Below are 23,637 nucleotides of genomic sequence, written 5' to 3' on the forward strand. Positions count from 1 at the left end.
ATGAGTATTTTATTTAAATATTTGTGGCAAGTTTAACTGTCTCCTCACCAAAAACCTGGCGAGGCAAAGATCCCATTTCAAAAACACCGGGTGAGGTGGTACGCTGAGCACCCGATTGCCCTTTGAAGCCGAAAATGGGATCTAGTGCACGTCAGCCCATCTCCAGTTTCTGCCGGTGTGAAACAGTCAGTTTTAGACCTAGAAGAGGGACCAATCTCAGTCCTTTTGGTACAGACTGCCCATTTTACCAGAGAGTGAGATTGGAGCCCCGACCCTCTGAGTCCAGAGTCAGGGAGCTCTCCACTCCACCATCACCAGTTGAGCCCTGCCATGATGGACATGTCCCTTCCAGGAATGGGGAAGCTCCCAATGCACCCAAGGCCACACATTGGGACTCATGGACTGGAGTGATGCTTTCAGCCAGATGTGACAGTTTGCATGGCCTGAATTTCTGTTCTAGAGCCAAGGATGGGGAAATGATAATATCAAAAGTTGATTTCACAATTAGCTGCAAAGATGAGTGAATTGTGGGCAACATAAGTAGCCAGGCCAAATATTTCTCCTTGCTCTTATGTTGTGAATTATGAGTCTGAGTCATCAGCACCTCTCTGGGAGTCTGGGGGAAATATGTTAGTGTTCATCATCGGCATAGCTTCCTTTTTAATTTGCACTTCAGATACACTGTTGTCCAGGGGCCCAATGGGCTATCACAGCGAGGGGGCACCATGGTGGATGGAGCATTGGGCCTGGGGTCAGCGAGGCTCTTCTCCTTGACTTCCAGTCCAGCCCCAGATACTTGCCAGTCACTTTACCCAGTTTGCTGATCTATAAAACGAGCCACGGAAGAAAATGGCCAGTCCCTCCAGGATCTGCCAGGAAAAGCCCCCAAGAGTCTCAGAGAGTCAGATAGGATTGTCATAAATGAACAGCAACAGAAAAATCAGCATCAGGTTGGCTGCTAAGCAGTGAGTCTAAAAGGCTGCTCGCTATGTCCAGGAAGGCACAGGCTTGACCGCCACCATCCATCACACGTTCTTCACATTGAGGTTTGCCCTGCTCACTTTGTGACTGCACAGTTTCGCATTTCTTGTCTGCTGCCCTCTGTCTTGGCAGTGCCCACAGGTGGCTCTCTACATGGTCACCGCAGGCAACTCTCTATATAGTCACCATAGGCAGCTCTCTGTGAGCTCACTGCGAGTGGCTGTCTCTATGTGGTCACCACAGGTGTTCTCTGCGTGGTCACTCTAGATGGTTCTCTATATAGTCACCATAGGCAACTCTCTGTGAGCTCATTGCAGGTGGCTCTCTCTACGTGGTCACCACAGGTGTCTCTGTGTGGTCACCCTAGGTGGCTCTCTATATAGTCACCACAGGCAGTTCCCTTTAACTGACTGCAAATGGTTCTCTTTGTATGGTCATCCTAGGTGTCTCTATGTGGTCACCACAGGTGTCTCTGCATGGTCACCACAGACAGCTCTCCGTGAGCCCACCACAGGTGGCTCTCTACATGGTCACTGCAGGCAGCTCTCTCTATGTGGTCACCACAGATGTCGTCTGTATGGTCATCACAAGTATCTCTGCATGGTCACCATAGATCATTGGAAGGCCTAAGTTGCACAGTCACTCTCTGGAGCATCCTTCCTCCTGATGGTCACCAGCTTGAGAATCCAGTTTTCTTCATGATATGACCACAGCGGGACAGCTTTTGTTAAGGGCCCAACACGACTCGCAGTCTCCAGGAACCCTGGGTTACATGGTAGCTGAACATCCCATTAGATCTTTGCGAAATATTTCATCCAGGTGTTCTCTCATTTAATAGCGAAGAAACTGAGTCCCAGAGAGGGTAGCAGCTTACCCCAGCTCACATCACTAGTTAGCAGCATAACCAATCATAATAAAGTAATGAGCCTTTCTATAATTTTAGAGCATTTTTCTTACAAAACGATATTCTGCATGGATATACATTTTGCCAAACTTCTTATTATAAGAACCACTTTTCTAATCAAATAAATATAGTTAAATGTACCATTTTAGGAAGTATTTGATAATGAAATATGCTAATGCAAAGGCAGCTACATTTACCATAGATATTGCTAATGCTAAATGACTCTTATTGCACTTGCTGTCATCAGATTAATGACTTCATTAATAGAGTTATAATACATGCTTTAGAGGTTTTTTCTAATAATTCTTTTTTCCTTGCATAATAAATAGTTTCATTTTATTAGCATAAGAAAGTGTACTGAGATCCTAAGGATATTTTCTCATATTCAGATGACTATGATGGAAATGACGACTCAATCTTGGTGCCTTTTGTTCCAGCGTCTCAGGACCCAGCCACCACTTAAGGCCGTTCCTTTGAGGGAAATTGGATTTGCTTTTTGATAACATAAAGCATGGGAACATTTGGTGGTGGAAAGTGGGACTCCCCAGTAGGGAGAAGGGAACAAACATTTATTAAACAGATACTGCGTGTCAGGGGATGTTAACTTCTTTACGAATGTCTAATGAGCCCCCATATGAGTGAGACACTGTTTCTCCATGTTACGTTGAGGAAACTGAGGCAGGGGAGCAGTTAAGTGGCTTGCCCAAGGTCACGTCTACAGCACCATCTAGTTGCTTCAGAGTCCCCTGAGCATGTTTTGTGGTGACTGACACAGACAGCACTTTTCAAGTTGCTATAAAGAAAATGAGATATAAAAAACATCCTTCTTCCTTTAATTGAAAATCTTTTCTTGTCCTATTAATTAGGTATATTTTAATTAGTTAGATTCTTCTCTTTGAAAACTATAATTGTAAGAACCTGGGGATTGGTATTTAGTTACTTTTAAGCCAACTAATGAATTATTCTTTTGTGACATTTTAAATAGGTTGAAAAAAAGAAGAAAGGTCATTTTTCTACTTTGGCTTAGGAAAAGACTTGTTTGCTCATGTTTTTACCTATAACTAACTGATTTTGCACCACGTGGCAGTTTTCGGAATATTGGGCCCCTGGCATCTTCTTCAGGGCTTTGTCCTGGCTCAGAGCTCACACTCTGTGGTGTCCCCCAAGCCAGAAGGCCCCAAGCACAGGCCGGTGTCTGCCTGTGTCTCGTACCCACGCCTGAAAGTTCTTGCCATGGCAGGGGGCGGTACATCCTGGAATAGGTAGAGGCTAGAGAGAGGGCGGTCAGTAGACAGTTTCCCTGTTCTGGGCAAGACCATGTTCTTAGAGTGCTTGGGCCTCCTCCATCTCCATGAGGGAATCTACCTCTTTTTTTGTTCTTCATTTTTAAATCCATCTGCTCTGGAACCCTGGGAGCTCTGGAACCCTCTTGTGAAAGGTGCAAAAGCCATGTCATCCCAGAGTCGGCGGATGCGGCGTCAAATGCACCTTCCTTTGTAGCCGGTCCGATGTAAGTGAATCTGTCCGCTCGGCCCGTCCCTGAGTCCGGGGTGGCCTGGATGGTGAGGCAGCTGGTCAGGAGAGAGAAGGCTGAGCCAGGACTCTTACCTTGGCGCGCACCCTTGGTGATAACCGAGGATTACTTGAAAGAGACCGTCTTTGTTCCCAGCTCAGTCACCTTGCTTTTTCCAGTGTGATTCCGAGACAAAGGCGACATGCCTCTTGCATCGCTTCTAATTCAGCGCTTTATAAATTAACCAAATAGCAGAGTTGGTTTTCATGCAGATGATCACATGTCAGAAGAAATCTGGCTTTCAAACTAGCTCTAAAATCAGTGCTGATTTCAGATTAAATTGAGCCAGGCATTTCATCCCGGTGGGCTATTCTGCGACGCCCCCGTCCTCCGTTTCGGCCCCAGGAGGACCCACAGCTGTAAGTGGAACATTGAATGTGAATGTGTGTGGACGCTTGCTAGACTTGGCGAGGTGGCTCCAGGGGTTCTCGTGGGCACAGGAGACTTCGTGTGTGCCCCGGGAGAGCCCCGAGCGAGCAAGAGGAGCCTGCAAACTCGGCATGAGTTTGGGGCAAGGATTTAACATGACACTTGTCATGTGAGCAGCCTGGAGATTGAGATCTGGGAGGAAGGAGGCCGGTGTTTATCGTGGGGACGTGATTGAGAAAAGAGGCAGGGATTTCCCTCCTGTCCCCTGGAGCGGCCTCTGCTCTCCGGGCCTCCCTAAAGAGAAGTGCCCTGTGAGATTTCAGAAAGGAAGCCGTTCTCTCTGGGGGGGTAACTGCGAGGTCGCAGAAGAAGTGCGTGACGCGTGTCGCCGATCCAACCGGTCACGGGGCGGTTTCGGCTTTCAAACCGCATCAACTTATTGCTGATGATAAGAATGCCATTAGTGCGATACAAGAAATTAATTAGTCTGTGATAAGGCAGTGAGACTTACTTAATAAAGCCCGTTGGTTACTAAGCACTGAATTCACAACTTAGGACTCGGAGAAGATTCGTGATGTTGAAGGACTTGGTTTGGCTTTGAATCTGAGATTTAGGAAGGAGGAAGGTCCAGCTGGCTCCCAGACAAACCTGGGAGCATGGGGGATGACCTGGCTAAGAAGCTGCCCTTTCCCTGCTCCTGTCTGTGTCGTCCAGGACGGGCCAGTTTGACCCTTCTTGACCCCTGAGACGTTGATGGCCAAGTAGCACCAGGAACTTGCTGTGTACGAGAGGAATGGGCCATAAGCAAACCTGATAGAATATTTACCCGCTACATGTGGAGCCATTGTACAGAAAAGCCTGGGTTCTAAAGCCGGTATTATTTAGAAAGCAGATCTTCTTGGCAACTTTCTGCTTTTATATCGTTGGCGTTTCTCCTCTGTCCATCTCTCAAAGATCCATCCTAATGATGAGAAAATTGGAAAAGGAGGGAAAAAAAAGCATTGAACCCAGCCCAGAACACATGGAAAGGCTTCCTTCTCCAAGGGAGAACTCCTCCTCAGAGATGTCAAGAGCCAACTTGGCGTATGGCCGGGCCAGGCCCTTCCGAGCAGTCTTTGGCCTTAGCCAGGGGATCCCATGTTCTTCTGATTGCCCATCCTAGACCCCCAAAATGAGTATATCCGAGTTAGACTAAGTTTGACATGAATTGAGAAATGGGGTAAGAAATGATTCTAGAGTGGGGGAAGGGTTGTCAGACCTATATTGAGTGGAATTGGGATTGGATTGGGGCATGGGAGGTTAGGGAGCTGGAGGCAGGCAGACCAAAGGGAAGATCACTACCAGAGGCTGAGCAAGAAGAGGTGAATGGAGGGGGGCACCAGAGGGAGACTGGGAAGGTAACAAGATGTTGCAAGGTAGGATCAGTCAGAGGTGACTCTTCCGTTGTGAACTTAGGAGTGGAGCCTCCATAGCAGCAGGAGATTTTGGGAATGGGGAAGGTGATGTCCTGAGATCAGGGACATCGATGACAATCCCTCCTGAAATAAAGTGGGTTGGGGCATAATGCAGAGCTTGACCCTCGGGGACACCTGGTGTTGGCCCCGTGACCGGGGCTGCCTTGGCTTTGTGTCCTGGGGTCCTTGCAGTCAGTCATCTATTAAGGGCGTCTCTGTGCCAGGCACCGTGCTAAGCCTGGGGATGCTGAGAAATGCAAGAGCTCACAGCTCGATGGCGAGGGCCTCCCTGTAAAGAACTGGGCCAATGCAAAATCTGCGCAGAATAAACGAAGGTCATCCCAGAGAGGAAGGTGCTCACCACTGGTGAAGTGACCTGATCTCCAGCGGGCCAGTGGAGCTCTTACCTAGAGAAGGCCTCTTGTTTTGCATTGGGCTTTGCTCTGATTCCCTTTCTCCAGAGGAGCTGCTCATACCCTCCCTGGGCCTTGCTCTTGCACTCCAATAGATACTCAGTTCTAGTAGCATGTTGAGATTAGAAGGTGGGGCCTTTATTTCCAGAGAAAGTCTGGAAATAAATAAGGTAGTTGGAGGAAGAGCTCCCCATTTCCTAAAAGCAGCTCCCCCTAAGTTCCTCTTCCTCTTAAACTCTGGGTTCAGTTAATATTCTCGTTAAAAAACAAAACAAGATAAAATTTAAGTTATCCTCCGCTGGCTTAAATGCTCTATTGAATAAGTAAATACTTATCATGTATTTACATCAGTATTTGACATTTTTAAGGTATTTAAATTTAGAATAACCCTTCTAGAATTATTAGGTTGGAGTTCAGCATAGTATTCAACTTGGGATTGTTTTCCTTGAGTTTAAAGTCTCCGAAAATCCTCGAGAGCTTCTCAAGCCATTCTTGACCAGCCCCGAGGCCTGCTTTTTCCAGAAACTGGTTCTCATGCCTTCCTTGGAATATAAGATTTTGTGTTGGGAGCCGTCAAAGAAATGAAAAAGCTGTTCACCTTGATCATGAATCCTCTTGATACAAGCTTATTTGGGAATAAAAGAACCATCATCCCAGAGTCACATCAGAACTTGATTTCCCAAGGGCTCCCCTCCCTTCCTCTGCCTCTACCTTCTTTCCTGGAACCTCTACGTTCTGAAGCCACTTCTCTGTCTCTCTGTCTCTTTCTCTTTTCTGAATGTCTTGTCTCTCTGTCTCCCCCTTTCTCCTTCCTTCTTCCCTCCGTCCCTCCCTCCCTAGTATACTATCCCAGTGCATACAACTGATCAGCCTCCCAAAGGCCTGAAGACCATTTCCACACAAGAATCTAGAATTTTCTCCCACGTCTGTTCCTAACCTTCTGGCCTCTGTGCCTTTCACTCACTCCTGCTAAATCTTAGACTTCATCCTTAGTGTCTCCCAGCCCTCGCCCCTTCCCCATTTCCTTTATTTGAATAACCAGCCAGCTGTCATGGAGACCGGCAGCACTTCCCTTCCTGCTCCTCTCTGACTCCATGTTGAGTTTTGTCCCGTCTCTATTCCCAGCCTAAAAGTCTTGGATTGGCTGGAGAAGTTGCTAGAGTCTTTCTTGGAGGCTAGCAGGGAGCTCATTTGGGCCAGTTGAGAGAATAGGGAGTATAAAGGCTCAGTTTCCCCCTGTCCAAACGTCCTTTTCTTGCTGGTCTGGCTTGGCACTCCCTCTCCAGAGAAGCCAGGCTTGGGGTTCTTCAGGGCCTGCTCCCATGCTGCCTCCTCTGGGAAGTCTTCCCTGGTGTCCCCCATTGTTACAACTTAGAACTCAGTTGGCTTTGTGCTTGCTTCCCTGCAATATAAAGAAGCTCCTCGGAGCGGAGGACTCTGTCCTTTTTATGCCAAGTGGACAGATCAGGCCATTACACATTACTCCTGTGAGGAGGGGAATGAAGCCTGCAATCGCCCCCCACCCACACGTTCCCTTCCCCTCACCCCCCATGTTTGCCTGCCTTGGGAGGTTTCTCAAATTCTAGGCTGGCTTAGAAGTCTCTCTACAAGATCTGGAGTCCGACGTGCGCTCTGACGTACTGACTGCGACCCTCGAGCTTGTGCTGTCTTAAATGACAGGACTTTGGCTCCAGGGAAGAGCCGCTGGCACGGACTCGGCCCTCCTGGGTTTAGATCTCGGCTCTGAGCCCCCCTTACTGAGTGACCGTCACCAGTGAGCCTTTGGTAAAACTGGGCACGTTCTCAAGCTCCGCTGAGATGCTCTGCCTCGGGTGTTTGGGTGGCCAGCGGGATCGCCCAGTCCTATAAAATCCCCGTCAGATAGAGTCCGCGTCCTCGGCAGGGTGCCATATTGTCACCCCGTGGCTGCTCGTTCCCGAGGGTTAGGATGTTCAGACAAGGCCGAGCTTGCCGTGTTTATGGTGTTTTGTTGACGTTGCTCATCCAGGACTCCTATTAGTTGTGAAATTTCCCCAAATTTTTAATGGCTTAAATTTTCTCAAAGCAGGATGAACTTTCCCTGGTTCTAACCATGAAAAACTAATGTGCTGTAGGAGCTGCATCACTTGAGTGTCTAATGATCTATTAATTTCCAGAGGAAGTATGAAGATTAATGATTCACTCTAGGGAAAAGAGCAGCCAGCTTGAAATGGAGACATTGGCAGATTCTCATTCTCCAAGGAATACGGTTTTCTAGATGGACTTTTCAGAGTTTTAGTCCTTTAGAACCTGTCTTCTTACTAATTCCCTGTAATCGCCAGGTGGCCCAACATTTTCACCTGTTTAATCAGGATGGTAGCTAGCATTTATGTAGCACTCAGAAGTTGGCAAGGCACTTTACAACTTTCTCACTTGATCCTCACGACAATCCTGAGAGGAGATTATGTTAGTACAATTGAGGAAACTGAGGCAGGCAGCAGCTAGGTGATGTACCCCAGCTTACAAAGCAGTACGTGTCCACAGCTGGGTTTGAACTTGTCCTGACTCCAAGATTCTGTGCCCTGGGTGCTCCTAGGGGCCTAAAGGAGTTTCTGGCCATTGTCCCTACTGAGCCAAGAACAGAACAGCCGTGTTCTGGCCAGAGTAGGCTAGCCAGATACTGGGCGAATCATCAGTTTGGATGTTGTTCCCTCTAGGAAGGCAAATCCCAGCCATCTCCATCGGTCCTTCCTGTAAATTCACATCCCAGCTTCACTTAGCACGCCAGAGGCCATCCTGGTGAAACCCTCTGGAACCCCAGTTGCCTCTCATTCTCCTGCAAGGTCAGCCCTGACCTTCATGTCCTGGGGACGTCCTGCAGAATTTCCTCAGATGCCCTTGGTCAACATCCTGTGCTCCTGGCGCCATTTTTAATTGGTCAGAAACAGCATCTTACCATCTTGGTGGATGTGAAATCGATGATACATTGGCATTAGAAAGGTCGGCCCTCATTTCCAGGGGAGGCTGAAGTCACTAACAGACGTGCAGTTGCCCCAAAGCCCACAAGCCCAGTCTCCTGCTCATTGTCGGCTCTGGGTCCAGTTCCTTACACACCAATGACCAAACCCTGGAGGTTGTCCATCCAAGGCCATGTCATAATCCATGCCGTGGACTCCTTAGATGTCTGAGACCTGCCTCCTTTGGGCAGACAACTTGTCCCCCAGAACAGGAGCATCTGGAGGGGCTCCTCCTGCCCCAGGCTCCTGGGGGGACCTTCTCCTACCCCCTGACAGGTGGCATTCTTGCCAGACGCTCACCTTGCCCAGTGCCTGTGATCCTTTGAGAAATTGGGAGTGTTTTCTCCATGTGGATGGAGGCACCTTGGTGAGAGTGTCCTTAAGGAGCAGTTGGCTCGATAAAATGTTTTTTTCAAAATAAAAGAAAAATTAATCACCACGGTGTCTTGTGTTCTCTGTCTCCTTCAGTCAGATGCGGAATAATAAAGACATGGTCCGTGGTTAAATGTCGCTCGCAGGAGCTGCCTGTTCACTAATGCCTCCTCCAGGATGCCCTTGACATGGAAATAGATGGGAAATTTACCATTGAAGCCGGAGCGTGGTTGTTGCCCTAGTCACAGTGGCCTTATTTGGATATTAATAAGATCTGAGATTCTTTTCCGTGCCCTTGATAAATCTTCAGATACCTTGCAAATTCATCCATCAATCTCCTCTAGCATTTATCTCCTTTATATACATATCCATTTGGGTGACTTTCGGTCTTTATGCCATTTAGGGCCATTTCTTTTGGAGGGGAGGTGTACATGGATGAAATATAAATTTTATTTTTATTTTCAGTTACAAATTTTCATCCTCCTCCCTCTCCCCCCTTTTGAAATGGTAAGAAATATGACACCCCTCATAAATTAAATCATGCAAATCATATTTCTCCAAAACCATGTACTCTTTTCCCGTGCCATGTACTATGTACCCCCCCCAAAAAAAAAAAAAAAGTTATGCTTCAGCCTGCATTGAGTTCATAGTTTTTTGCTAGAGGGAGAAAACATTTTTTTCATCACCCTTTCTTGGGAATTCTGCTGCTCGAGGTGGGGAACAGTTACTAAGTCATTCGCAGTTGACTGTTGAACAGTTTCCCTTTTCTTTGATCTCTTTGGGTACAGAACTAGTGGTGATATTTCTGGGTCAAAGGGTATGGACAGAGTAATAGCCCTTTAGGTGCACTTCCAAACTGTTCTTCAGAATGGTTGGACCGGTCCACTGTTTCACTGTCGATGACGCCATTTCTGTTGATGGCTAGGGATATACAGTTATAGGGGGAGAGTGACTTGAGAGCACAACTATGGAAGCGCTGCCATCCCCATTGTTGAAGATGGTTTATGAAAACAAGCTGCTGAGCTTTGCGATTTTTCTTCTTATGTCTCCATTTTCATCCTCAAATGAAATGTTCTTGAGTGACTTTGTTTAGTTGGATCTCTTTCCAAACTTTCTTTAAACTGCTTTCCCCTTTTTTCCTTCTTCCCCCTTTATGGCAAAACACCGCACACAATTGTCCATCCTTCTTCATAAGGTTTTACAAGTGAATTCATATTCAAATCTGACTCCTGTCTCTTTCTGTGGCAAATCTTGACCAACACAGGTTCACTCTTTAAATTTCTGTATAATGAGTTCATTCACACCAAGCATCTCAAAAATCGGTCTTTGGAGACAGAGTCCAGCCTCGGAACTGATTCCTTCTCACCCACAGTCCCCTCATTTGTAAAGTTTTAAAACAGTGTCTTACAGAGGGGATGATGGGAGTTGGGTGTGACTAGTCACCTGTGGGGATTTAGACTAAGATCATGCTGGGAGAAATGGCTTTTTTTCCTTGTTACTTCCTGTTGCCTCTGAAGGTATGCTGAGGCCCACAAGGGATGGGTGTCAGCAGGTTCCAAGAAGATAGCCCCTGGGCACACAGTATGGGGGTAGGAGGATGAGGAGGGGGAGAACCAAGAAAGTAGACCATACGCATAAATGGCCAATAATAAACAATGACATCCATAAAACTGACTTTCCAAAAATGGAATTGTCAGCCTCCAAATAATAATTGGAAGTTGATTACATCTGTGAACAAAATGCTCATTTCTTTATTATCTTCCTGCCTGTGATATTTGCAGCCTGCCAAAGGGATCGAGGCAATTAAACCAGCGCTAAATAACAACTAACCACTTTAACGAACTCTCTTTTAAGTCGCCGGAAAGAGAAAAAAAGAAGTTTGCAAATTTTCAATGGTTATTATATTTAATACCACACATATTTTAAGTGAGGTTATTAAGAATTTTCAAGTCTGATTTCATATTGTAGCTTTATATTTTCTGGTTAAATATGCAACTTCTTCTGTCATGAGAAAAGACTTCACTGGAGCTTTTTACAGTAAATTTAATTAAGCGTTTCCTGTAAGTTCATTTCAGTATCTCTCATGGCCCACTAGAGTTGGAATCCAGTTATAAAATAGTAGATTAATTGCTCTTTGTATTAAATGAAATAAGAATGCTAAATCTGCGAACTCAGCAAATTTAACTGTAGTCTTCAATTGCTTATTCAGGGCCTTGGAAAGCTGTGTCCCCGAGTATAGAAGAGTCTGGCGGCCCCCGTGTAGCACGTCACACATGTGCGCTTGACTTAATGAACCAAGTGTTTATTACTATGAAATAAATGCTCCATTTAGAGAATTATGGAGAACTTGTAGAACGGTACAAACTCTAATTAATTTTGGTCAGAAGCGTGCAGCGGGCTTATTTGGCCTAAAACATGTTCATTAGGGTCAATATTTTTTCCATTCATTGAGATGAATTTTCTCTCATTGGGCAGCACCCGCAGATTCCCGAGGTACAGGAAAGGAGAGAGGCGGTCTCTCTCTGCAAGTGGCAGAGGCTTCCACAGCCTGGAGAGTTGCCTTTTTCTTGCTTTTTCACGTATGCCGGTAGCATTAACGCGGCCTCTCACGGCTCGCCGAACGGCCTCGCGTCTGCTGGGTTTGGGGCCGGGGCTGATTGGGCTTGCTTTTGTATTTGGTTTTTCACGTCCTTGAAGTTTGGCTGTCAGACTGGACTGTATTACAGAGGTTTGTCTGTCTTTGTCTCCTCAGAGGAAACTTTAAAGCAAAAAAACTGATTCTCAGACAGTATTAGAGCTTCAAGCTTCCACGGCTCTCCCCAGCCTGTGACTGCCAGACATTGGTGTTGGGGTGACCATGTGGCTGCTGCTGTTGCGACTTCTCTCTGAGATAAGGGAGCATAAACAGGAGCGATGTTTTCATTGCACAATGGATGAAAATCGGCCCGCTTGCAGGAGAGGTACACTGGGAGAGGAGGGGCTCGGCTGTGTTTCCAGGTAAACTTCCCCAAGGCTTCCTGTGTCTGCCATTGGTATGGTTTGCAGATAGGAAGCTGCCCCTTCCTACCACAAGAGTTCTTCTTCTCATGTTAATAAATGGAAACACCAGAAAAAGGCTTCACTAAACAGCCTCATTTACTTTGCAAGGAAATGAGGCAACTGGCAGCCAGGCTGCCCTGGCACTAGACTGTCGGGGTGCCTTCAAACCCCGATTTGAGGGTAGCCCCCCGTGCAGGAGCCTCCGGGGGAAGGGGCAGCTCTCTGGATTTGTCATCCCCTAAGACAAGGAAGAAGCCCCGGGGCTGAGCTCGTGTGGGGGAGCGTCGGCATTGCCTCCCGCGGCCGTGACGGACGCTGCTGGAATTTTTACCGTTTGGAAGCAATCACTGTTGCCTTCAGCCCACTGAGATAAGAAGGAGAAAGCTGAACAAGGATGAAAAATCGTCCTCTAAGCTCCGATTCCAGTTGAAGGCAGTTCTGAGTAGATTAATGCTCGCTCTGTTGGAAAGGCTGGTTTTTCCGATTGCCTCATAGAGTAGAACCCCAGAACTGTGCTTCTCAGGAGCATCCCTTTGGCTTCCGTGGCTCAGACACGGGAGAAGGGTGGCTTTGTGCAACGTGATGTATTCAGTCTCTTTGAACCACACAAAGGGAACTGTGAGAATATAAGGAGTGAAGCTCATCGGTCAGGGGGAAGGCTTTGCTGCTTCTGTGGCTTCCTGCTCTCGATGCTGTTTGCAAACATCCATGGAGGAAACGCCAGACTTGTCAGGGCAGTGACTGGGGAGATGACCCGAGGAGCCGGGCCCTCCCTTTGATGCCCTAGCACCTCCTGGGCCGAGCAGCTGCCTAGATTGGGTCCTGCTATCGAATGCGGAACGTTTGCAACCATCTCAAATGCCCAGTATTAATCTGTTGGGAAGCTTGGGTCACTGGCCATTTGCTTTTCTGGGCTATTATTCTTTTCTTTTTTATTTATTTTATTATAGCTATTTACAAACCGTATACATGGGTAATTTTTCAACATTGACCCTTGCAAAACCTGTCCCAAATTTTTCCCTCCTTTCCCCCTCTTACTCTCTTAGATGGCAGGTAGTCCAGTACATGTTAAACATGTTAAAATATATATTACATCCAATATATGTATACATATTTATAGTTATCTTGCTGCACAAGAAAAATTGGACCTAGAAAGAAAAAAAAAACCTGAGAAGGAAAACAAAAATCCAAGCAAACAACAACAGAGTGAGAATGCTATGTTGTGGTCCACACTCATTCCCATAATCCTCTCTCTGGATGTAAATGGCTCTCTTCATCACTGAACAGTTAGGAACTGGTTTGAATCATCTCACTGTTGGAAAGAGCCACGTTCATCAGAATTGATCATCGTATAGTATTGTTGCCGTGTACAATGATCTCCTGGTTCTGCTTATTTCACTTAGCATTAGTTCATGTCAGTCTCTCCAGGCCTTTCTGAAATCATCCTGCGGGTCATTTCTTACAGAACAATAATATCCCATAAAATTCATATCCCATAATTTATTTAGCCATTCTCCAATGGATGGGCATCCACTCAGTCTCCATTTTCTTGCCACTGCAGAAAGGGCCGCCACCAACAGTTTTGCACACGTGGGTCCCTTTCCCTCCTTTAAAATCTCTTTGGGTATAAGCCCAGTAGAAACACTGCTGGATCAAAGGGGATGCACAGTTTGATCATTTTTGAGCATAGTTCCAAATCGCTCTCCAGAATGGCTGGATGTATTCACAGTTCCACCACGAATGTATCAGTGTCCCTGTTTTCCCACATCCCCTCCCACATTCAGCATTATCTTTTCCTTTACCTCGGCCAATATGACAAGTATGTAGTGGTACCTCAGTTATCTTAATTCGCATTTCTGTGATCAGTAGCGATTTGGAGCACCTTTTCATATGAATAGAAATAGTTTCGATTTCTTCATCTGAAAATTGTTCCTATCCTTTGGCCATTTATCAACTGGAGAATGGCTTGAACTATTATAAATTTGAGTCAGTTCTCTGTACATTTTAGAAATGAGACCTTTATCAGAACCTTGGGATGTAAAAAATATTTTCTCATCTAAGTCACCTCCTTTGTACCAGGAGGAGGAAAGGTGAAGGGACCGCTCAGGGTCCCACAAGGCCTGAGCCCCAGAGCCTTCCCATGTTCAAAAAAGATGACCCAGCTCTGGGGGCCTCGGGCTCTGGGGTAGATATGTTTGTGAGCCTTTGGAGGCCACCCTCAGTCTTCCTGCTTGCGTCTCCCTGCTGGCCTCTTAGTGTGGTTCTTGGGGTCTCTGCCTTTCACTCTCATAGCCAGGAAACCCCAGAGAGCAGACACTGTGTTCAGTCTGAACATTAGGTTTATCTCAGCAGCGCTGCTCAAAACAAAACAAAAAACCAGGTGTTTAAAATTAATGAGTCTCTATGCTAATTGAATGCTGAAACCAGATGTGTCCCTTTGGGCATGGGAAGGTGCGAATTTAGAGTCCGGAGGACCTCCGGGCCACTGATGTGACCTCTGTCAGCCTCAAGTTCTCCTCTTTAAATGGGGATAATAAGAGATCCTCCTTCCCAACTCCGGGCCTGAAGTCAGGAAGGCTCCCTCTGACTCCTGCTAGCTAGGTGACAAAAGTCATGTAAGCCCTGTGTTGGTGTCTTTATCTTTAAGGAAACTCAGTTTCCTTATCTGTATAACAGCAATAATAAAAGTTCCTCTGTCCCAGGGTACGGACACCCACACATCATTTGTGTGGGAAAACTTGAGTTGTTCTGTGTTGCTGGAGAATAGGGGGTGATGGTGATAGGATGTCACCCTCATGGAGGAAGATGACCTGTAAAAAGGGAGCACCAGCAGCGGGGGCAGGAAATAATCCAGAAAGCCGAGATTTGGTGTTTTTGGAGATGTGAAGTCCAAGAAGGCAGCTGGGGGGGGAGAGGAAGAGAACCCCTGGGGTGCTCTTCTTAATGGGGGGATCAGGAAAGAGCTGCCAGATGTCCACCCCCTCCAGCCAGAGGAGCGGGAAGCCCGGGCTGCCCGTGTCAGGCCGGCCCGGCTCTGATCGTGTCACTGGGGCCGAGGAAGGAGCCGGCGGGGTCGATGACGTGGGTGCTTCAGTAACTGCGGACTCAGACATCTTTGTCTTCGGTTCCACTTATTCACCAACCGAAGTGCTCTGAAGTGGGGGTGGCTTTCCAGCTCGGGGATGACGCGAGACCCCTTAGACGTGGGCGGCCTCTCCGGATGTGTTCCCTGGAGGTCACCGTTCCCTTGTGGGCACAAGACGCCGCGCCGTCCCCGGGGCATCGGGTGCTATGATGTCACCGCCTTTCCCGCAGGAGAGGGCAGGCGGGGGGAGGGAGCCCCCATGAGTTATGCTCCCTCCTCTCGGAGCTGAAGGTGTAGGAGATTGTAAACTCACGCCGGTCTGACATGCTCATGTTTCCTATTTTAGACCTGACTGATCTTCAGATAACAGATGGCGGGACAAGTAATTGGGAAATGGGCAGAGCTGTCAAGAAAATATGCTGGATGGGGCCAGACGGCGCTGCCGCAGCCCATAAAGCGGCTCTGAAGTTAGATTTATTATCTTTCATCAAACAGCAAAGTAAAAGTGTCTGCTTTCAGAGAGACAGAGAGTGAGAACGCTTTTCCCGGCACGTCTCTTCCCAAGTCCTCTCGAGGACAGTGATGAAATACTTTCGTTTTAGGAGCAGAACGTGGCCAAAGCGGGGATGCGAATAGCGCCCCCCGAAAAGCGGGGCAGGCCGTCCAGTTCCCCCTCCGGATTTCCGGAGTCCCTGGGAAGTGAGTAAATGGATGCCGGGGCAGCCCGGCTCACACTGAGAGTGAAGGAGGTCTCGCATTCTGGGTAGAAAGCTGAAGTTCTCGCTAAACGCTTCGTCAATAGCGGAGCCATTTAATGTCTCTTTAATTCCATTCCACAGGAGGATGAGAATGAAGCGGAAAGAAAGGAAGCCCCCCCGGATCTTAGCCTAGAGCACAAACACCCGAAGAAGTAGCGGGTTCCCGCGTGGCCGGGAACGGTAGCGTGCACGTCGTAGCAGGTAGCGTCCTCGTGGTAGATTTCAGAGAGCTCAATAAAGCTGTGGAGAATGGAATCCCGTCGTGTCCGCGTTTCTTTGGGTCGTTCTGGCAGGTATTTCTTCCTTGCACGGTCACAGTCCCCCCAGATCCCCACTTTTCTGACATTTTCATCATAACCCTAACAGCCGTTGTCCCCCAGAACCGAGACTCCGTCGGGAGAGCCGCCTTTGGTGGCCTGGGCCACGGGAAGTTCTGTGTCCCTCCCCTTCCTCACAGGCTCAGACGTGGGCTTGTCAGGATGGAATCCTCAAGGACCCCAGGAGGAGTGGTCCACGTGGGGCTGCTCGTCCCAGCCGGGCTCAGTCTTCCACGGGACAACTGCAGGGTGACAGGGAAAGCTGGGAAAGCTAGAGCAGCCAAGCCACGGCAGCTCCTAGGATGGGGGTCGGCCCCCTGCCCCTTTCTGATGCCCTTCTTCAGAAGTACCGGGGCATTAGCAACATTCAGGAGGGGGCCTTTGCCTCACTGGACCCCCGAGCCTACCCTGTGGGTCACACTCAGCTGTGGGCTTCACTGGGCCATTGTGGACCCGAGAGCCCCAGGAGGCGTGTGACTGGGCTCAAGTCTTCTGGCCCTTCGTGGGGAGCTGCTCCCGTAACAGCTTCTTCCCTGCCCAAATGTCTGTGAACCCCGCTTCCTGTTCACTTTGGGAAGATCTTGACTTGATCGCTCCAAGGCAGCATGTCCCAAAACAAGGTAATAGTAGAGGCAATCACCCCATGGGCCCTGCTCGTCCCAGTGGCTGAGTCTCGGGGGACCCCACTCCAGCCCCAAAGAGCAGCTCGCCCCCAGACCTGTGGGGGGGGGTGTCAGTCGGGGGGCATCCAGCCTCAGACGCTCGACCTCTGCTTCCTCAAAAGAGGAGATCAGATGAAGCAGCCTGGGCTGGACGGCATCAAAGCTCTTTAGCTATGGGTATAAGTGTAGACAGGGAGGGGACCATCCGAGAGGACCAGGGACGGGGCCCCGGACACAGCCCCGCCTGCAGGAGCCACTTGGAGACAGTGTGGAGAGTGTCGGGCAGCCCCGTCGGCCTGTGCTCCCTTCAGCTGCCTCCCCTGCTACCTCCCTCTCTGCTCCCCAGCTCCCCGGAGCTGCCTCCGCTTGCCCCCACCTGCTGAAGGGCCCGGGGGGCTCCCCTGAGCTGGGATGGAAGCATCACCCGTATCTCGGTTTGCCTCTTGTTGAAATAATGGAGCGTATTCTTCAGTTGTATAAAAACCTTATTCCGAGCAGGGCCCAGAGACTTCGCCAGACCGACCCAAAGAGGCCTGGGCCAGGAAACGGTGCCTGATGGGGACCAATCTGCTGAGGCTCCGCGGGGTCGGGATGGGCCACAGACTGGGCTCGGAAGGGGAGGGAGGGGACGATGAGGAGGGAGCCTCCTGAGCTGGGACGGGCCCCTGCCAGTAAGCCCCCATGGCCACCCTTGGGCCCTCAGGAAGCTGTCACCGTAACGGGGAAGGGGAGAGGGCAGATGGGCTTCCATCACTTATCGGCTGCCCAGAATTCTGGGACCTTCCATCAGGAGCCTCTGTGAGCCTCTGCCTCGGCCCACGGGCTCCGGGCACCAGAGGGCCCTTCAAATGCCAAGCCTGCCCCCGAGGTTCAGGAACACTGGGGAAAGCCAGTCCACAGGGCGAGCCCCAGGGACGCCTGGTGCCTCCTCCGGGGGGGTTGGGCTCCTGGTGGAGCGTCTGCGGGGGGCTGAGACAGAGAAGATTCCCAGCAAAAGCTGCAGGGACCCTCGAGCCTGACTAGTCCAGCCTTCCTACAGATGGGGAAACTGAGGCCCATGAAAGTGAATGTCCTTATCCCAAGGTCACCAGGGTGATTAGGAAGCGAGGCAGGACTCGAGGTCTCCCTGACCATGGGAAGACTTATCAGTCACTAAGCATTAATTAAGCCCCTTCTGTCTGCCCAGCACTGTGCTACCCCTAGGGAGATGAAGCACAAGCCCTAACCCTAACAATGGCAAAGATTATGGTCTTGTTTAGACAGAAATGGATCCCGAGACGATGGGGGGAAGCAGGAGCGCTAAGGAGCCGGGCAGTAGGAGGAGCTTGGGCCAAGGAAGGTTGGCCAAGTCTGGCCTGGGAGGAAGGGATTCAGAAGCGGGGGGCGCCTGGAAGGCCCCCGGAGGCTCAGGGATGACCCCTATGGGGGGCCCAGAGATAACCCCCATGGGGGCCCGGGCTCCCGGCCTCAGGAGCGTCGGCCACGCTGGCTTCTCTCCTTGGGAAAGGAATGGAAGCCGATCAGAAGCTGGCCCTTCCCAGAGAGCACTGGTGCTGAAGGAGCCCCGGCCCTCACCCCTGCCCACGCGGTGGCTCTCGGGGCAGGCAAGGAGCGTCTCCCCGCGGGGAGCCGGGTGCTCTCGTCGCCGTCGCGGCCTCATTATCTGCAGAGCGGGGTTGGGGACCAGCACGCGGCCCGCCACGCGTCTGATTTGTTTTAGGAGAACAATTAATTTCCTTGTTACGGGGCCTAGAAAGAGCAGCCCCGTAAAACCACTGAACCGTGAAAGCCATTTCTGCAAGGGTTTTAAATTTGGGAACAGACTCACGGAATTTATGGCTCTGATGAGAGTCTCTGCCCGCAGTCAGAACAGAGCCAGATCATTGCTTTCCCAGCAGGCCACCGGCGTCTTCAGCCTGCGTGGGCGTCATTAGGCCCTTCCCGAGGCAGCCGCCATCCCATTAACGTCGGGGAAACTCACCGTGAAGGCGCCATGGAAGCCTTTGGTCTCCACCTGCAACATGCTAAGGGAGACCCCCCTCATCCAGCCCTCCCACAGTGCGGCCCAAGGTAGGGCTGCTGGGTCACTGCCATTCCCGAGCTCTGCGAGGTGCTCGGGGATCCCGAAAAGTGCCCAGGAGGCGGTGGCCCACCCTTCCCTGACCCTCGGAGCCGCCTGGTGTGCCCACCCGCCGGGCTTCGGGCCACAGATATAGGGGAAGCCCTCCTGCCGTGCCATTTCTAACCCTAGTTCCAAATCCCTAGTCTCAACCGGGCCTTGGGCCACAAGGCCACAAGCCAGTGGCTCCCGAACCTCCTCATCCCTCCTCAACCCTTCCATGGCTCCCCCTCAGCTGAAATTTTGTCTCATGTTTTACTGAAAAGATTGAGGCCTTTTGCTGCCCCTCCCCACCTCCTCCAAAAGGTTGCCCAGAGCCCTGCTGCTGCCGCTTATTCACGCCATCTCACACGAAGTGACCCTCCCTCTTGCCAAAGCAAGCGCGCCTCCATGTACGACGGCGTTCTGAGCTAGGAGGACCCGAATCCAATCCTGCCTCAAGCTATTAGTAGTTATATGACTCTGGGCAAGTCAGCTAGCCTCTGCTTGCCTCAGTTTCCTTATCTGGAGGTAATAGTAGTACTTCCCTGGGTTATTGGGAGGATCCTATGAAAAGATATTTGTGAAGCACCTTGGAACTCTTCCGTGTATACAAACCAGGATTATTATTTCCCCTTCCACCCTGTCACTCCATCAGCCTCAGTCGCTCATTCTCCTTCACCCTCTGCTTGAAGGAGCCACTGCTCCTTCATTAAGCACAGGAAGGAACCTTCCTAGTGACTCCTGCACTGGACGACTCGCTGGTTCGGGGAGGCCGTCTGGACATCAAGTCTGAAGGTCGATTTCTGCCCTTTGGAGCCCAGCGGGAGTAATCAGCCCTTCCCCTTTCACACCTGGAAACGGGTCCTGCTCCCCTCCCCCCCAAGGTCTCTAGGCCCATTCAACAGTTCTTACTGGCCAAGACCCAAGGGCGAGCGTGGTCCCCTGGCTATTTCACCCCCACCCTTATACTCCTCAGCTTCTTAAAGGGCAGGATGGGCAGGGAATAAGCCTTGCAAGACCTGACAGTGAGGCTCAACCCCCCTCCTCCTGGGAGCCTTCAAGGCAAAACCAGATTCCCCCAGCCCTTTTGGCCATTTCAACACCTTGCTGACCCCACTGAGCCAGAGGTCCACTCAAATTGTCAGATCCTCTTCAGAACAACTACCACCCAGAACAAGGCCTTCTCCATCTCCTATTTGTAACCCTAGGACTTCACCTGGAGTCCCTGTTGCTATTACTGTTGCTGCTGGTTGTTGTTGCTGCTGTGTGTTGTCACTGTCACCATTGCTGCTGTTACTGTTGCTGCTGTTTGTTGTCACTGTCACCATTGCTGCTGTTACTGTTGCTGCTGTTTGTTGTCACTGTCACCATTGTTGTTACTGTTGCTGCTGTTTGTTGTCACTGTCACCATTGTTGTTACTGTTGCTGCTGTTTGTTGTCACTGTCACCATTGTTGCTGTTACTGTTGCTGCTGTTTGTTGTTGCTGCTGTTTGTTGTCACTGTCACCATTGTTGCTGTTACTGTTGCTGCTATTTGCTATCACTATTACCCTTGTTGCTGTTACTATTGCTGCTGTTTGTTGTCACTGTCACCATTGTTGCTGTTACTGTTGCTGCTGTTTGTTGTTGCTGCTGTTTGTTGTCACTGTCACCATTGTTGCTGTTACTGTTGCTGCTGTTTGTTGTCACTGTCACCATTGTTGCTGTTACTGTTGCTGCTGTTTGTTGTCACTGTCACCATTGTTGCTGTTACTGTTGCTGCTGTTTGTTGTTGCTGCTGTTTGTTGTCACTGTCACCATTGCTGCTGTTACTGTTGCTACTGTTTGTTGTTGCTGCTGTTTGTTGTGGCTGTTACAGTTGCTGTCCTGTAGTCATCCCCATTACTCCTCAGCACTCAGCACCTTCACACTCTGAAGCGACATTTCAGCCGCTACAAATGGCGGCACACAAACCCAGGCCTCCGCTGAGGGGCTTGGCCTTCTCTCCTGTCTGCCTCGGCCCACTCGCCTCCCCTGGGACAGAGTCAGCTTCTCCTGTTCTCTGATGCCTTTGTTAAAAGTCATGTTAGGCCCTCTAAAGAAAATAAGACGTGAAGAAGAATCAGAAGCTGAAAAGGGCTTTGGGGGTTTATTGTGATGGGAGGGGGAGTCGTCCGCTCTGTTCTCCAGATCTGGGCATCCCACCTGCGTATTTTATGTGTCAGAAGGGGGCTGCCTCCTCCTTCACATTGCAGAGGAGCCCTTGCCATGCTATAAGAGAAGGAGGCACGGTGATCACGGGCATCCCACATCCCACTCGAGCCACCCTCCCGCCACCTATAAATAAAATCAAGTATCCGGGTCTCCAGCTGGGGGCCCCGTGGGAGGAGATACCCACACCTCCTTAGGGAACTCGGCCAGTGCAAGCAAGCTTCTCACAATTCCTCCGGCCAGCGATGTCCCAAGAGCTGGAGATAAATCTGCCTGTGCATCGGCTACTGATCTGTAGTGAGTGAGGGAGGCCTGGAGGAGGGCCCATCCATCTCACTACCCCGGAGGCTGCTCTGCGGGGGGAGCGGGGCGGCTTCGGTTCTGTCCTCTGGGTCACGGGGCCCCCGGACCTCATGCCCGTCCGCTCTCCGGGGCTGCGGGCAGTCCTGGCCATACTTCCCCTCCTCCTGCCACCTTCCATTACTCGTGTCTAGATAATTCACCTCTCCTTGACACGGAGGACTTGAAATACACTCCCTTCTCTGTGCTCGGGTCGATAGGTGTGTGTGCGAAGATAAGCCAGCCTGTGACAGACAGAGAGCAGAGGCTCCTGTCCCCTCTCCTTGGGAGAAAGAGTGATGCAGCTTGGGGGGGCTCTTGGCCTCCCGCAGGCCCTCCCCACCACAGCTCCCAAAGGTTCCCACTCAGCTCATGGACGGGGGCAAAACGGCCACTTGCAGGAGGACGGCGGCTCTGTGCCCCCGCTAGTTACAAATAATGTTTCTGATGGCCTCGATGATGTGAAGGATGCATGGTGGCCCCTTGGGGTCCCCCTGAGGGTGCACATTGCAGCCTGTCTCCACCAGGTTCGTGCCATTTCTGCCCACGTAGGTCCTCCAGGAGGGACCCCGGCACGCCGGAGGGATCTCCCTCTCTCTTTGATGGGCCAGAGGGCCGTTTCTTTGGGCCTAGAGCCATGGTCTGACCAGGGACTTGTCATGGTCGTTCCTGCCTGTAACTGCTCCACCTTCCTCTCCTGCCTGCAAGTTGTCATGGCAACCCTGAGTGAGGGGCCACTCGGATTCCTTCTGGGTCTGGGGCACCAGACTCACCTCTTTGCCTTCAACAGCAGAGATTGTTGCTGCTTTCCCCATCGAGTCCCCATCGGGCACCTGCTGTTTGCTGCAGGGCCCTCGGGGAGACAGACCTGGCCCAGAGGGAGCTCAGCGTCTCCCTAGGGACACCCAAAAGCATGCAGTGGGAGGACACACCAAAGGGGGAGATGGGCCCCATGAGGAGCTGGTCATCCGCTGTCCTAGTGCTGAAGGGAATCGGGGAAGCCTTCACGGAGGAGGTGTCCTTCAAACTGGACTTCAAGGATGAGAAGGGATTCATTTAGTGGGCAAAGATTTGGGGGGAGGGAGGAAGAGGGGGAGAGGCGTTTATTTGCAAAGTCCCCTGGCAGGAAAACACGGTGAGTGTAAGAGTTAGAAACGATTCTGACTTGAGATACAGAAGGCTGAAAAAACAGGATGCTGGGAGTTTGTGGAGCACCAGGAGGCCTGAGCTTCCTGGAGGCGGCGGGCGGGCTCGGTCCGGCCTGTAGGCTCCCGGTGCCGAGTCCGCCTTGCCCAGGCTCCCCAAAGGGAACCAGTACTCGTCAGTGCGGGGTGGGGGGGGGAGCGCCTCCAAGTCCTTCCCGTCTGCCGGCCCCCGAGCCGCGGAGCACGGGATGCACGGACGGCGTGAGAGAGCGGGACTCGCGCTGGGAGGAGTCGGGATGTGGGGGCCGGGCCCCAGAGGCCTGCGTGGGCTTCCTCCGATAAAAGAAGCGGCCCCGGCGCCCCGGGGTTAAGGAGTTAAAAGCAATTGGGAAGTCAGGCCTGAGGAAGCAGACAGAGGGTACTCTCGGCAGGTGGATGTGTCCGGCCTCATGAGCGGAAGTAAATGTCCCTGACCACGGAGCTCTTCCACAAAGAGCCACCCACCGCACGGCCCGGGGGGAGGAGGGGCGGGGGCCGCCAGGCTCCGGGAGTGTCCCCGGGTGCACCTTCCAAGGCTGAGAATTCACGGCCTCCTTTTTCGAGGGAACGAACCACCAGCCAGCATATATGAAGCGCCTACTGTGTGCGAGGCACTGGGCTGGGACCTAAAAAAAGACAGTCCCTGGCCTCAAGGAGCTCAAAACCACATGACACAGACACACGCACGTATACCTGCACACGCGCATACATTATAGGAAGTGAATAACAGAGGGGAAAGCGCATAAGAAGGCTGGGAAGGCTTCTAGGAAAAGAGGGGACTCAGGCGGGACTCGGGGAGCCGGAGGGCTCCGAGACGGGGCCGGGAAGGGGGAGCACGCGGAGGAAATGCCCCAAACCAAGGGGGCGGGACTTGCTCTCGGGCCCGTCTGGGTCGCTAGA

The 23,637-nt window shown here is 50.8% G+C and overlaps 1 protein-coding gene across 1 annotated transcript in view; it reads left to right on the forward strand.

Moving 5' to 3' along the window:
* The window catches only part of PHF14 (PHD finger protein 14), a 139,223-nt gene extending 123,024 nt beyond the window's left edge, over window positions 1-16,199 (forward strand). The window contains exon 18 of the mRNA XM_051961680.1: window positions 16,026-16,199. Coding sequence (XP_051817640.1) covers window positions 16,026-16,100 — 75 coding nt within the window. The 3' untranslated portion in view covers window positions 16,101-16,199. The remainder of the gene's footprint in view (window positions 1-16,025) is intronic.
* The last annotated feature ends 7,438 nt before the right edge of the window (window positions 16,200-23,637 follow it).

Source organism: Antechinus flavipes, chromosome 5 (assembly GCF_016432865.1).
Source record: "Antechinus flavipes isolate AdamAnt ecotype Samford, QLD, Australia chromosome 5, AdamAnt_v2, whole genome shotgun sequence".
Lineage (NCBI taxonomy): Eukaryota > Metazoa > Chordata > Mammalia > Dasyuromorphia > Dasyuridae > Antechinus > Antechinus flavipes.